General features: G+C 37.4%; 1 protein-coding gene across 1 annotated transcript in view; it reads right to left on the bottom strand.

The window, feature by feature from the left end:
- Nucleotides 1-16368, bottom strand: part of UHRF2 (ubiquitin-like with PHD and ring finger domains 2, E3 ubiquitin protein ligase) — a 129138-nt gene that overhangs the window by 62315 nt on the left and 50455 nt on the right. The window contains 3 exon segments of the mRNA XM_010000654.1: nt 3447-3572; nt 3574-3686; nt 6455-6697. Coding sequence (XP_009998956.1) covers nt 3447-3572; nt 3574-3686; nt 6455-6697 — 482 coding nt within the window.

The following is a 16368-nucleotide window of genomic DNA, read 5'->3' as shown; positions in this document are numbered from 1 at the left end:
CTTTCCCAGAAAAACTAATTACTCTTAATTGTACTCTGCTAGAACAGCTCTGCCATGTTTTTCCCTTTCATATTCACTGTAACTACTCCATTTAAACAAGAACCAGAAAAAACAGAGAAACAAATGAAAACTCAGTCTCTCAATGGAGGTACAATCTTATGAAACAAAGGATTAGAAGAAAGTCAGTTTTAACAAACCTAAAACAGCAAAACAATGTATTTAAGTCTTGCAAATTACTTCTGACATACAAGTCTAGCAGCACTGCTGCTAAAACTGGCCTTCACAATTAAGGGAAATGCAAGACCTGTTTCAGAGCTGCTCATAGAACATGGTGACCTAAAAGTAACTTTGTTGAGAAAGAACTAATGATCGATTCTGTTCTTCACACGATGGGACTGTCCAACGTTTCCCGCTAGAAAACCAATGCCAGATGAACTTCAGATCTGTTGATGTTTTTCTAACTACTTTCAAAGAATCAGGGGTGGAACACAGAAGCAAGTCAGTAGGAACCCAGCCTCCCTGATGTACAGCCACAGGACTACACTGAACCACTATCTACTCCAGTGTTAGCTCTTACTGAAACTGGTGAAGGGAGCATAAAAACACCACAATTTCTGGACACACTTTGAATGAAAATTCTTAACCAGTTCTTCATGCTTTTTGACAAATTTTCTTACCACCACCAAAAACTTCACAGTAGATAGAAGTGTGCTCCACTATAAAACTGTAAGGCAATTAAGGCTACAGGTGAGATTTACTGACAAGCACAGTCTAAGAGACAATTACCAACTTGAAGCTTCACTTTTGGATAGAATTCCCAGCTACGGAGTTCTGAGGTAGATGGTGTCAAACAACACTTTACTCAGTCCTGAATCCATGGATACACTGTAAGTACCATGGGACATCTAAGAAAAGAAAGAACAGTTTCAGGCCTTCATTTGAGTCGAGACATGGATCTGTGTGTTTCAGAGACAGCACGGTGAGACAGACCTGCCCCAAAGGACTCTTCTGCAAGAACTGGGCCTATTACAATGGAAGTCCTGCTCCTGAGATGGCATTCCACAGACTTCCAGTATCTCCTATGTAAACACTGCTACTGCACTAAACACTGGTTCCAGCTATCAAGAGGAAAAAAAAAGAAAAAAGAAAAAAGAAGGAAAAAAAAAGTCTACCACTTGGAACTTTTTTTTTGTGGAGGGTCAGAATAAGTCAGCCATAAAAAGTGATAAATTATATTTACTATCCATCCCAATGAAGCCTTGGATCAGAGTCCAGGGGGCTGGATTAGACCAATTCAATGCACTACAGGTGACCTATCCCTCAGCAGTAATTACTGGTGATTTTTTTTTTCCAAAATGGAAGGATATAACAAGCAGAGTGGGAGAATCAGTCTGGAAACTGAATATCAGTGACAATTTGATTAGTTGTGTACCTGTGTCCAGCTCTGATACATAATTATTCTAATGTATTTAAGTAATTTTGATGGCTTTACATGCAGCAGGCTTTTGTTACCCATTTGAAAGCCATTTGTGTTCTGTTTTAGATAAAACCACGTATTTTCATGTCTTGTAACAATATTCCTGTTGGAGACAAGGCAGAGCTGAAATTACACCTCTCAGGGAAATAATCTTTAGATGATAAAAGAAAAAAGAGCTTCTTGAAAACAGCACACCAAGGACAGACTAGAAAATGCCTAGTACAAATGGAAACAAAATGCACAGTCCGAACTTGAAGAGCAAAACACCCAAGAACACTGCTTAACTGTCCAAAGACAATATTAGCAGCAAAATATGAACCCTGAAGAACAGCAGTGAAATATAGATTAGATTTTTGGAGCAGAGAACAACTGTGTGGTAAAGCATACCACAATCTCCCTATTTATCCACATCAAACATTTAGTCGCAAGACATATGTATGGCCTACAGAAACCAAAGAGGTAAACACTACTATATGAAAACAGAGTGGTACGAGTACATACCTAGCTACTGTATTAACATGCATGACAGGTAATACTAAAAGAAAAGTGAGACCTTGAAAGATTTTTATCAGTAACATAAAAAACCCAATCACTGATGAACAACAAGTTCAAACTTCCAACTTCTTAACTGGATCAGTTATGTAGTTCTAAGTTCAGTGACTGTGTTGAAACACTGTGTCTCTGTCCCTTACCTAATTTTGTTGGCTAAGAATATACAACTGCTAAACAGCATTTCAGGGTAAGATTAGAAATACTGTGTCCACCTGCTAAAGGTAACGGCTAGATCCTGAAATACACAGAGGGCAAACTCCTGTTGCCTTTAATATGAATATGTCAAAGACAAATCAGACCTGTAGGGCAACATTTTCTACTTCTGCACTTTTAACTCATTTTTAACTTATATAAATACACAGAATTGTAAAAATGGGTAATCTTATAACCGAATAATCGAAATCACACTATGATAGAATTGTAATATCAAGAGAACATGTTTTTAATTTTAATAATATTGGTTTAGTAAGTTATTTTCATGTATTTCAATTAAATATTTTTCTACTTCCACCTTTATAATTCTCTAACATTTTAAGTAGAAAACTTACACAATTGCAGACACAGAATATAAAGTCATCAGAGGGCATTAAACTGTACCTGCAACTAGCAAGAGCAGCAAAAAAATGTTCTCTATATGTCAGATTCACAGATAACTATCTAAATAACTGAAGCTGAAATAGCTGCTCTAAAAACACATTCTGGAAATGTACCTTTAATTAATACTGAATATGCTTTGCATCTTTCTGCCTTCATCTTACATTGCACAAACTAGAGTATTTTTATAATCTTAGCAACAAATACCAAAAAACTCCAACTAATTTCAAGTTATATTTGTTCAGAAACTTAACTTAATGCTTTAACAGAGATTATTAAAATTAAATCATGACCAACTTTTCAACCAAATCAAGTGCTACAAAACCTGTTCACGAACAAGGAATCCTTCCGAACTTAGGGTTTCCCAACCACACACTGCAGGCTCCATAAACTGTTTTTACTACAGAAATAACAAACAAAAAATCCACAACCCGTGGATCCACAACCCGTGTTCTATGAGTTCTTCAGTTTCAATGAGAAGAACTGAGTATAGAAGGACAGAGTTAAAAAAATATTAAAACAATACTAAACTTAGGAAAAAACCTTAGTAAGAATTCAGCTACATAGTTTCTTCTTCTTATGAATGAGTGATGGACTTAAGTTTCATAAAAACAAATTCTTGACAAGTATTTAGGCGTGAAAAGTATTACTCTCAATGGATTGACTACATCTAACTGAAAAGCATTAGAATTTAATAATTTTTTTTCTTGGTTGCAATATTGAACTTGCTTTCTTTGATTCCAAGCTTCTTCAAAAAATTCTTGATTTATACAAACCAATTAACAATACGTGATGTCCTCAAAATAGTATCAGGAGCACTTACTCATCATACTTGATATGATAAATAGCTTCTTCATCAGTGTTCATACAGTCTGAATAAGATGTGGATGGAGCACTGTCCAAATTACGTGCATTTGCTCTAGAATGATCTTGACTTAAGTTTCCATTTCTTTCCTTGAGCTTTACCATTCTTACGTCCCTTTGTCACTCGGGTAACACTTTCTATATGAGCTTCAAACCAGGCTCCAATGCTGACATCACGGGCATCCACCAATTCGTTTATCTAAAAGGAAAATTCAATAGTGAATTAATTATAATTTTATATAATCTCAATGAAGAAAAACACAACAACTTACTATGCTACTGCTTAATTTTATCAGTAAAACAATCAACTCTAGTAACTAGTTGAGTTTCAGCAAGTTCAAGAACATGCACATTGCACTTTCAGTATTTTTCTCACTAAAATCTAATATTAATATAATCTATATGTAATTTTAAAACCAAAGCTAGAGTTCCCTTTCCCCCCCCCTCCAAATCTGAAAATTAACTCTCTTTCATTATCCCTTCCTTTTGCTTCACAAATTGTCCTTTATGGCTAAAATATGCATACACGGCACCAAAATGCTACCTCACAACCAAGGGGTTGGAAGACTTCCCTGAGCCTCCATCTTGGAATTAGTATTTAACTTTGTATCTTTCTGGTCTGCAAGATTCTTTTGACTCTTCAAGACTAGAGGAGAAAGCAGGAGGAAACAAGTCTAACAAGGTTGCCACCCAGTCAGCCAAAAATGTATGACTCTAAGAAGCGGTACTATTATCTCCCCAGATCTTCTCTCTTCCTTACTCACAATAATACTAGTTCTAAGCAGCCAAACTGCTTTATTATTCTAAATCATGTTTAATTTTCTCTAGTCTTCAGCTAATTAAGCAGATGTTCCTTTAGTAACACTGAAAAAAAAAAAAAAAAGATTTAAAGAACACTTACCAACAATACACCAAGTATAAAGAAACTATTACAACAGAAATACTGTACAGCCATTTCACAGAATATATCTATAACAATACAAGATAGATACATTATTTAGGCCTATATCTAAATATACATGTGAACCACTTTTCTCAAAGGGCGAAGAGTGTCTTTGCTCAGGAGTTTGTGGGTCTCATAGAGCTTTAAATTGGATCTGACAGGGGAAGAAGATGACACGAGGCTTGCCGCTGACAAGGCGTGTGGGATGACATGCCAAGGTTAGAAGGATGGGGTGCTAGGGAGGACCCTCAGCCTGTAACTCAAGAGATGTGCTGGGCACACTGCAGCACATCTGAAGTCTTACATAGATAAGCCAGGGGCTCCTGCACTAATAGGAGCCAAAAGGGAAGCACTGGAGAAATACCTCAAAGGAATTCCAGCCACAACAGCCAATAAGTCACCTTGACTGGGGGTGCAATTTAAATGTTTCTGTGCAAACAAAAACACCAAGGGAAATAAACAAGAGGAGTTAGATAAGTGCATATGCCTGCAGGGCTACGATCTTATTGGCATGACAGAGACCCCAGAGTGGTGGGATGGCTCTTGGAACTGAAGGATACAGGCTCTTCAGGAAGGACAGGAAGGGTGCATTAGAAAGGGCTGTCACCCTCTATGTCAATGACCAGTCAGAGTGCTTGAAGCCTCGCCTGGGGATAGATGAGGAGCTGAGGGAGAGCATATGGGTCGGGGTTAAAGTGCAGGCAGATGACATTATACTGGGTGTTTGCTACAGGCCACCTGATCAGGAAGACAGCACAGTGTTACTCTAACCCCTCTCATGACCTGTCTTGTATTCCTCTGTCTGGCACTGGAGTTCAGCCATGGGTACCCTGCTCAGTCAAGGTCATGCCTTTCACGTAGGCTAAGTCAACTTTGAAATGGACCCCCAGTTCTTAAACCAGACACCTCTAACATTTCCCAGTCTTAGTAACAAGCAACAAGAGTGCAATATAATTCCACCCTGTAACAGTCCTTCAGACCATGTAAATACCAGGTATCACGTACAAGTGGAATAAAAACAATCTAAAGCACTGTGATTTATATAACATACAATGACCACACACAGGAACTATGTTTAAATTACTATTTTAACAACAATTTTTTTTTTTTAAGTTCCAGGATCAATTCCATCACATTTGTTGTTATTTTTTTTAAATTACAGGTTCTGCACTGGCTACTTTTCCTTTTGGTAGTTGAAGCTGGAAAGAGAAAGGAGGGCACAGAGGCTGAGACAATTCATAATGTAGAGTAAGTAACATCACAGAATGCTACAGGAGCATAAAGCAACTCTCCACTTGTCCTCACCTTAACATTATGTAACAGTCTACATGAAACTATGAGAACTTCCATCAGGGTAACAGCTCTAAGTAACAAAATATCCAATGAACAAGCAATCTGTAAACTGCCCAGTTTCTGTTTATAATAAACTTCTGGTACTCTGGTGTAATCATACATGATAACACTGAAAAATTCACTGAGGTACAAAACTAACAATAAATATGTTAATATGACATATGCAATTCCTAAAAAAGCTATAACAACACAGCAATCATTACACCATGTATAATTTCAGGAACTGTGTATTTCTGTAGCTTAATCTAATTTCATGCAGCACTGAAACATTAGTATTAAATATCTGGCAAGCTAGAAAAAAAAAAAGTAGGGGAAACCCAAGACTCTCCCACAGATTTTTTACTAACTTCTTCAATTCACAGATAGTATTTCCATTTCAAAGGTACTCTAAACTTTTTGAAAAACATGTTTTGGAAAACATAGTGTGTCAGTTTGTGAATTCTATGGAAACCTGCAATACCAGCGAACCTGGTATAGAGACACTTTCATGACTCTGCAAGACTCACCTTAAATTAAGTCACTTTGACTTATTTCAGCTTGAGGAATAATGTCAAATCATTAAAGAAAGCAATGAGGACACGCACTTTCATATAATAAAACAAAATTTTTTAACAGTAAAATTAAACTCATTAGGATGAGGCAACTTTCCAGCTTTTAAAATTCATACATACCTTGTACAATCCAATGCCAGGATCAATAAGAAATGAGCGAGATGATGTAGATGGCTGGCTGGGTGATCCAGTATTTGTTTTTTTAACTTTGTTCTTGCAGTTGGAAACAGCGCGGGGACTGACTTCTCCAACCCGATCTGTCACAGATGCAGCAGCAGGAGCTTCAGATCCAGAACGTATCAAAAGCTGAACAATGTCATTTAGTCCAACATTGTAGTCAAATAATGTATGTCCATCTTCCAGCTGTCAAAAGAAAAGGTATTCTTGAAAAGTTCAACCTTGAGATAAACATGGAATTTCCAAATCTTCCTTTTACAGACAGTATTTCCAGTAATAAAACCCTATATCTTGAGTATATGGAAAACCAAACCCTCATCTAGTTACCTGCAGCCACAGTTTCATCCCATGAAAATCAAGGAAAGGCTCAAAATTAGAAATATAAATATTCACAAACTTTGAAGCTTTTAATTATGCATCAACATCCAAGATAACATGGTGATCAGCTGATCAAGGATCTGTGTTGCCACTTATATAAGGTACGCAATAACCATAAATACCTGTTGGGTTGTGTACATAATTTCACTATTTGCCCTTTCTCAATCTTTTCTAGAAAACAAGGCAGTACTTCACACTTCTTTAAGATTTTGCAAACTCCTAACTAAATAAGACATCTAGATACAAAAAACCTCATACACATACAACTCCATTTACTTCTCAAAACTGTAAGACTTGAAAGCATTCTGCAAGAGCAACTACACTTCAAGGGAAGCAACAAACACTGGGCCTTTAAATTTATGAAAGAAAATCCTACTAAATGGGCAGCATTCAAAAACATTTTTATTCCAGATGTAGCCAGGCTCTCTGTTCCACAGTGTCCCACTCCAAAATCAAGAGTACTCACTCAAAGTTAAGTCTCTTAACTGGTCACTTTAAAAGCTATTATAAAACTGAAGAAACACGCACTGTGTAGCACTCCCTCAAGTGACTTAGTACATCAGGCCCCACTATATTCCAGGTGCAATCAGACCCCGTTGAACACCGGAATATAATTAGAAGTAAACATTTTAATCATATATAGCACACATTTACTAAATGTTATTTTGGCCCCCACTCTGCACAGCATTAAGACACCTGTTATTATCTTTATTTTACCTGATAATCTTGCCTACCTACAGTAACAGTAAGAAACTCACATCAAGAAATGTCAAGTTGTATGCCAGGACAGAAGAAAAACAGGGAGTAGTGACCACTGATGCACTGCTCAGTTAAACATTCTCAACAATGTAACACATCTTTGAAATGGAGATTAAATTTACCTACAAGTATAAAGCATTGCTTTGAGACAGTGAAACTAGAATTTGAGCAGTTAAATTTTATTTCACATTTCAGTCAGAGAAAAGCATACCCGACTAAAACACTCACACCTGCTTTCTAGCTACTTTTGCAATAAAAAATTTGTGCCCTTTTGCCAGAACAGATTTTCAACATCACTGTTTCAGGAACCTGTTTGCATGAGCTTATGGGCAGTATCAACACAACAAGAAAAAGTAGGGAGGAGGAAAGAACAGAAAAAATAACGAAGTGGGGAGTAATTCTCCACTTTCCCACTAGTCCAGTTTTAATGCATATTTCTTCCTCATCCCTTCTGCTCTCAAAACTGGAAAAGGGCTGAGGCCAGCCAAGGGCATAGGCTAACAGTCAATAAATTAATCCTTTCGTCCAAGAATTTAAGATCTGCGTAGAACAAATTACTCTCTGTACTGCTGAGAACTACTTCAACCACAGATGGGGTGTGTTAAAATGAGTATTCATAGTTGGTTTCAATGTAATCAAAGCTGACCCAGCTGTCTGGTCAACAGCTACAGGAACAACCCCTGTTCAGCTGTTTTCAAACCAGTTCAGCACATAGCAAATAAAACTGTACTAAAGATTTTGATGCTACAACTATAAATAGATGCTACAACTATAAATGGACACAAAACGTAAGATTAAATTCTCCAGAAACTGTCATCTACATGTGACTGCAAATAATGCATCATATGCCTGAAGCTTTAGGCTTGGGCTTTTGCACTCCGCAGCAAGCTCCTTATGCAAGTTCAGTAACTTTTCTGACTTTTGACAACTCTTTAATGAAGGGGAGAGACGTGTTCTTGCAGCCCTGTGGTTATACAGATTTGGAGGCTTTTCATATCACAGTAAGTTTGTATTGTTACAGATAAAATTATTAAAGTAGTTTAAAAACAACTATTCAGCATAACTGCATCACTGACAACTTAAATTCTTGGAGGAACAAAGCTGGAAAACAATCAGTGTTTAAAGAACTCCATTCCATCATGGAAGGAGAAAAGAAATGTCAAATATTTCTTTAATTACTGACACTGTAATTACTGACAGGATCTTGGCCAGTAAGACTGTAACCTCACAGACTACTACAGTAAGAAAACCGTAATGCAACACATCACTTTAAATTGTATCTGCCCCTTCAGACAGAGTAGTATCTCCTACAATGTTCCAAGCCAGCCAAGGTCTTAAAGATAAATTCTCAAATTATATTCTTAAAGCAGTATCAAAGGCAGAGAATTCAGAACTTTTCCCTATGCCTGAATATTAACAAGCAGCAGGAGAAAAAGTATCATTCCTACAGACAGGAAGCATTTTAAACCCATCCTGGAATACAGAATTTCTTACCTAAAACCACAAACACATAAAACCAAACAAACAACCCAAAAAAAAACAAACCAAACCCAAAAAACCAACCACACCACAACCCCGCAAAAAAGCCAAAACCACCCTCAAAAAATCCCAGCCAACACCCCTCCTATTTCAAAGCGAACACTGCCTTGCTATATCATAAAAATTCATTAAAGCATTACTGAATTGCATCCCAAATAACCTCACGGGGAAGTTAAAATATTCTACCCAGAAAGACAGAGAATTTTTATAAAAAACAGTCTGACAATTTGTGGGGATAGGTGCTAACCAGTCCTGCAGTCAAGTTTTACAGCATGCTTGCTTCTATAAGGGTTACTCATATAAATATAGAAACAATTTTACCCCATTCTGCTGCGTGAAGATACTAAGATGATACCCTGAGAATATGCTTGCCTGGAGACTTGTGTTAAAAACAAATAAACAAAACCCAAAACACTACACATTTACGTATTCAGCAAGCACTTAAGGATACTTCTCACTGACAGGTTTATACATGCGGACCAGAAACAAAAGTCATCAACTGTATCTCATTCAAGTCAGTTATGATTTTCTAATGAGTAATTAGAACACATACTAAAGGAAAAATAACTGAACAGGCAGTCTCATTTATGAAATTTCACTCACTCATCTTACCACCAGTAAAAAAAAAGAGACACATTTGTTGCCTTAGTATGAGATCACCCTTTCAGATTTTGCTCCTCTTAATGACTGGCACGCTTCTAGGGCAGACAGTGACACCAAAGAGGAGCTAGATTTACTGTATCTATCACTCTTTCACTATACAAAATGTCCGTAAGTAGAGAAATAGATTACATCTTTCAAATGTATTTTCATAGATCATGTTGTATAAAAACAATCAATTTCAAAATACTTCTCCTGAAGACTCTTATAAATATTTAAAGATAGGACAACACTACGACGCAAGAGTAGATGTAGCAATGTGATACTGGAATTGATACCTACCTACTCTCACTGTTAGAAGAATTGTCTTGTAACATCAAGCCACAAACTACTATAAAAGAACACAGAAGCTGCACTTACACAAACATGATCATGTGGAGCGCAGTATTACTTGGAAAAAAAATATATATGCCTGACAAGTAATTCACAAATTATGAACTTATTAACTTGCCTACAGGTCCCAGCAGAACATGTCAACAGGGGTTACCAGCAATGTACAGAGACCTAGAAAGCACACAATCATTCCTGTAAGAACATACAACCTGTCGGTTTTATTTTAACATGTGATCCAAGAGGGAAAGTTCCTGGGTCACCTTAATCCAGCCACTCCACTTAACAGTATCTTTAATCACTTATGATAGTATGCCTTTGAGCATCTTCTAAGGTTTTCTTTTCCAAGAACTAGAGGAGTGCCTACATTTAGCAATAAGGATCAAAGAAACTCTAATAAAGAAAAGCTTTTTAATTAACATAAATAACACAATGAAAAGTTAAGCAACTTTTTATTCTGCACAGAAATAACATGAACCCTACAAATTTAACAGAATATATACATGAGTAAGTAGCTTGAAGCTCAAGTTCAGTAGAAAAACTCAATTAAGAGTGGCTTACAGCAGTTACCAAAGTTAGTCTGAAGAAACCAAGAACCTGTAACTTCCACCTGAATACTCCCTGAAAGCAAGAAAAAGGGAATCCTAGAATTTCTAGTATTTATGTCAAGACTGATGTACAAATCTAACTTTTTCTGCCTCCAAGAACACTGTAGGATTTGTGACTACCACTTAACACTTTTACAGAAGCATTCAAACACATCTCCAATCAGCATCTAGTAAAGAAAAGCAGAACTGAGAATTCAAAATCAGCTTTTAAGAATATAAAACTGAGTTTTGGACCAAGGGGACCAAAAGACCTCAGGAGATTTTCAATAATCTTTACTACACAACACTAGACTCATATGACTTCTGTCACTCAAAAAACGTACTCGGTTTGCTTACACTTTCAAAGCTAAAAGAGAACCTGAACGATATTTCTTTTTTTTTCCCACACGGAAAACTGTAGCCTACACCCGGATTACTTGGCATCTAAAGAGAACATTTCAAGATTCTGAGATTTTTTAATTCATAAAATAGCCACATTCAAAGTAGCAGGCACACAGTCAGGTTTTTACAATAACTCTGTACTGAAACTGTTTCACAAGGACGTACTTTTGTCTAAATTGCAACAGAGAAGAGCAAAATTTAAAAAAAAATATAGTACCAAACCACATAAAACAAGTTACTGTCTTTGTATGAATTGGAATGTTTAATATATATTGTCTTAAAGGTGTTTTGAACTCCAGAAGATCCACTTCCATAGGTTCAACAGCACTTGTTGCAGCTCCCATACCAGCTACCACTGCTACTACTAGAAGATCCCATCCTCTTGCACATGGGACAGTTCTACTGCTAACAGTGCCATTTTTTTGGGTGATACATCACTAATTGTTGAGGCTCAAAAAGGATTCTCCTGCACAATAAAACTTCAAACAGACAATCCATTATAGTAAGAGAACAAGAAGGAAAGTAACCACACCTAAACATCTTTAGGTTAAAGAAGCACACCTACGAGGTTTACCTGGCTCTTTCTCACATGCCTACAGAAGATTGTTTCTGAACTTCATTACACTACCTCCACATTTTAAATTAGGTTTTTGCATATACACTGTGCAGTCATAAAGACACCTTGCTCACCCTGTGTTCACCTTTGCACTCCTGAACGCTTCCTCCTAACTCTGCCTTCCACATTACTACTGGCATTTTTAGCAAAGATCCTAATAAAAACTAAACAGTCTCATCCAAATCTCACTGGAATAAAGGTTTACCTTCCTAAATAGGAAATAACCTAAATCTTGCTTGGAGAGGAATAACAAAGAAGCTCTAGGTCACCCTTATTAGTGTTTTCCCACCTTCACTCTGTAACAACCTCCTCAACAAAAGCAAAGCCCATATAGAAACATATTGAGGCTTTAAAAACATGTTCCTTGCTTACCACTACAAGCACTTTCATTTACCCAGTTTTATTAAAAGTCCTAGCATTGAAACTGTTCATGAAGATGCCAATTAACTTTTTATTTCTTAATAATTTCTTAACAGTGTTAAAACAAAAAACTAGGCAAGTAACAGGTCATGCCCTCACTTCAAGTAAGAGAATTTACTGAATTTAAAAAATAAAAATCTTATTCACCCTCTTAATACTCTTAAGAGTGATGAAATCAGTGAAAAATGAGTAGGTGAAACATCTGGATAATGAAGTTCTCTGACAGGCTCTAGATCCATATCCCTCCAGAACGGAATACAGACAGATCATAACACCTGTGGCATTCAGGATGTACAGTGCTTGTCTCGAACAATCCAAGAGATACGCTTGGACTTTGGCACTCAGGATATCTGTTGTCTGTCTTGTGGCATCTGAGAGTTGAACGGCAGGACAAGACAAGGAGTGCCAGTCTCAAGGTACTTCCTAGGACCGAAACTCCATAGCAAGGAACTAATCCTGTGGTGGCAATTGACTCAACCTCCTCCTTTGTAATGGCTGATCTCATCAATTAGCCAAACAAAGACTACATAGCCCCTGGCATCGTACCTGCCCCTGCTATCACAGAGAAGATCCTAAGGGTTTTTCCCTATGCAGGGAGAGAAGTGGGGGTGCAGTGGGCAAGGACTGTATAAAAATGCGGGACTCTGTGGGTGCAGGGAAGCACTTCTCCACCTGGAACTACTTCCCCACCGACGACATCGACTCCATCGCTGGACCGTGGGTGGTAACTCTGCTCTCGCTTGCTGTCCTCTATCTCTCTGCTTTCTCCTCTCTTTCCTGTCTGTTTTCCTGCCTGTCCTATCCGCTCTAGGGACTTTTGTTGTGTTATTGCAATAAAAGTTTGTTGTGTGCGTGACATCTTACCTCGTTTGTGTCTTAATTTCACCATTTGGGATCACCTTTATTTATTAAAATTGCCACGTACCCGAATACCGGATCGTGACAACACCTTAAAAAACAGTAACAAAAAAAGTTGTTAAGAGTCTGGGAAATACAGTCCAAATTAGACTCAGTTCTGTCAGTTTTCTGCTATGAGATTCACATTTCACAGCAGCCTACAGGCATGTCTGAAGACATGAGTTACGCCACCAAATTCCACCATCAAGGGTAACACAAATCAGTGTTTTTATCTGTGTGTTCTCTTTTGGCTGTTTATGTGCATTACACAACAGCTAATGATCCACCCTGGACTCAAGAAAAAAGGTAGTTGTAACACTGGACAGTTTAAAATCTCAATAAATCACAATCCAGATACGTATCAGTCTTACACAGACTTTACAGTACTCAGCAGAAAGCATACAGGAAGCGGATCTCCTATAGAAGAAAGAATACAGAACACTTCCAGTATCACAGAAAGGCTTTTCTACAATTATAATGATAGCCAGCAAGTTTATCACAGCACAATGTCAATATGCTCTGCTTCAACTCTCTGCACAAAGAGGAAGCCTGGCATGCTATACAAAGCAATACAACCTCGGAAGAAATTACAGGATCTTGTTTCTGACACTGCTTGTAATTACACATCAATCTCAGTGAGAATACAATGATAAATGTATGTTAGTCATCCGTTTACTCTATCAACAGGACTAGCTTTCTCTAAAAAGAAACTGAAATTTTTCCAGAAGCTCTGTAACTAAAATTAAGTGCATAAACCTGTATTTTCAGGTCATATTCTCCAACAAAACAGTGTGTTTTACACCATTACCACAAAATTATTTGCAAAATGTACAGGTGGTACCAACATATTTTACCTTTTGATTTGGACTAACTATAATCCACAAAAGATTCCAGTGTACAAGATTAGTGCCAAGAGTTGTAAGAAAACTTCTTGACTTAATCAGAAGATCAAGGTGAAAGCAGCCATTCTCTGTCTCAACCAGTGCCTTCTACAGGGTTCAAGTCTGCACCTCTTCCAAGTTAAGCTTTTTAAAAGAAGTTCAGGTTTTGAAGATTATTTCTTCCTTTATCACTAGGCTAGATATAGAAAAAAAAAAAGGCTTAATTTAGATATGACTTTCTTCTTCGATGCAACTCTAAATCCAATTAAAGGAGCATTTGCTCATTAACTTCTAGCTGAAAGATGAAAGTAAAGCACCAAGGTTTATCTTCTTTTGCAGTTCTCAGGAAGCTTCTAATTAGGTAAAAAGAAGTTCACAGCGCCTTCTTGCTGATATTTACAACTACCTGATTTTTTTATTTTTTTTTTAATTAGTATGTCAAAATATAAAGCTGCACTGAAATCCTTAGAAGCAAGGGAAGACTCATCCATCTCTGTGCTGATTAGATGAGAGTGGTCAAGTACCTCCTGTATGATGGCATGGACTTCTTTAGCACAGGCAACTGAAGTTCAGCAGCACTGATGCCAGGGAGAGCAAATGACTATCTGCAGCTTGTAAGGATACCTGTAATATAGAACTGATTATTATCTGAACCTTGCGTAATCAAGAACAAAAGTTTAAAAAAATAAGCAAACACAACAGCCAAGTAGACTATTGTGTATCAGGGTAGTTATGTTAACAGTTAAATGATTAGGAATAGAGATTCAGTTAACAGCTCTTAAAGAGAATAATCTCATAACTTCAGCAATAGAAATTGTATTAACAATTGATCACATTTCATCACGGGAAATCCTCATCATCTAGTTGCAAATATACATACCACAAAATGTAGCCTGCAATTTCTTACTGGTTGTGTTATGTTTTTTCCAACTTCCTAATACTGAAGTCATACACACAAATTAGTATTAAGCATTTTGTTTTCACATATGCTTGACCTTTTAATTCAGTTTGTTTGCTCTGAACAACAAAGATAATAGTACTAAGGAATAGTAAATTGCATTAGTAGAGCTACAGTAAGAATTCAGCAATAGGCTGATTTCTGCAATCATAAAAAAAACTTGCTAATAGGGCTACCAAATCTACTGCCAATGAATTTCAAGTATACTCCACTCATGTCTTGGGAATTTTGGAATGCAGCAGGACAACATCTGCCCTGAAAACTCCTGATGGGAGTTTTCTCTGATCAAGCTACAGAGTTACTTGCTACCAGGTTCATCAAAGAATGGCAATCACTTCTTTTCTAAGACTTCTTCAAACTATTTCTCCAAGATACAAAACTTAACTGCTCCAGTTGAAAATTTCTCACATTCAGATTCTGCCTCAAGCAGATGAGGTTTGGACAGCTTCAGCCAAAAATGTTTACAATATTCCAAACAAAATAAAGCTGGGAAGGGATTGCCTTAAGAAACTCAATTGTTCTATGAATCAGAATTAGTTCTATGAATTCCTGTTATTCAGGGAATAACTCCAAAAAGAATGCTTTTCTGTCCTTCTGGAAATTCACCCAAGCTGTAGTATTTAAGAAGTCTTTAAACATGCAGCTTAGAAACCTGGGACTTAGAAGCTCAAACTCACACAAGATTCTAACCACTGCGCAAATGGTAGCCCAGGTCATCAGAAGATGAAGAGGTCTTGTTCAATAAAGGCTGTATGTAGGTAAACCAAGAAACATCCTACTCCCAGATTTGTAACTGTGTGTTTCACTGAGGCTGCTTTATCACAAGGATGCTCTCATGAAAAACTGAAGCTCCTTCACTTCTCTGAGAATGTTCCATTGTCTTGACTGACACATCCTCACAAGTGTACACTCTCACCAAACTGTAAAACATACAAATGTACTTCTAGGTTCACAATCTAGGCTGAACATCTTGTCACTAACGCTTACCTCCTGGTCACAGTTAAACTTCTATTTCTCACTTGTTTTTCCTCTTCTTTGTAAAGATGCACATTGCATCTCTTTTGAGGTGGAAATCTCACTGTCTTGCATTATTCTGTTTAGGTCACCATTGCAACACTCATATGTTGGGAGAAGCTGTGCACTCAGAAGTGCAACACTCAGAAACACATCAGTGCCCTTCCTCGTCGGGCAACAGCTGTGCCTCACTGAACGATTCAAGCACTGAGTACACCTCATAGTTTATGTAATGCAGCTTGAAGGTTACACCCTTCAAAAAATACTGGCCTGAGGCAATATATTCGAATCAAAACAAACTTGGCACCGGAGAGCAGCGACATAGCGGCTCACAGAAAGTCACCAGACACCCAGTCACCCACCCCAGTAACACAGGTCCCTGGTGAGGAAGAGGCCCCTCTTCGGACGGACAGCAG

This window comes from Chaetura pelagica, unplaced genomic scaffold, assembly GCF_000747805.2.
Source record: "Chaetura pelagica isolate M959 unplaced genomic scaffold, ChaPel_1.0 scaffold596, whole genome shotgun sequence".
Lineage (NCBI taxonomy): Eukaryota > Metazoa > Chordata > Aves > Apodiformes > Apodidae > Chaetura > Chaetura pelagica.
This window is presented reverse-complemented; position numbering and strand designations above follow the sequence as displayed.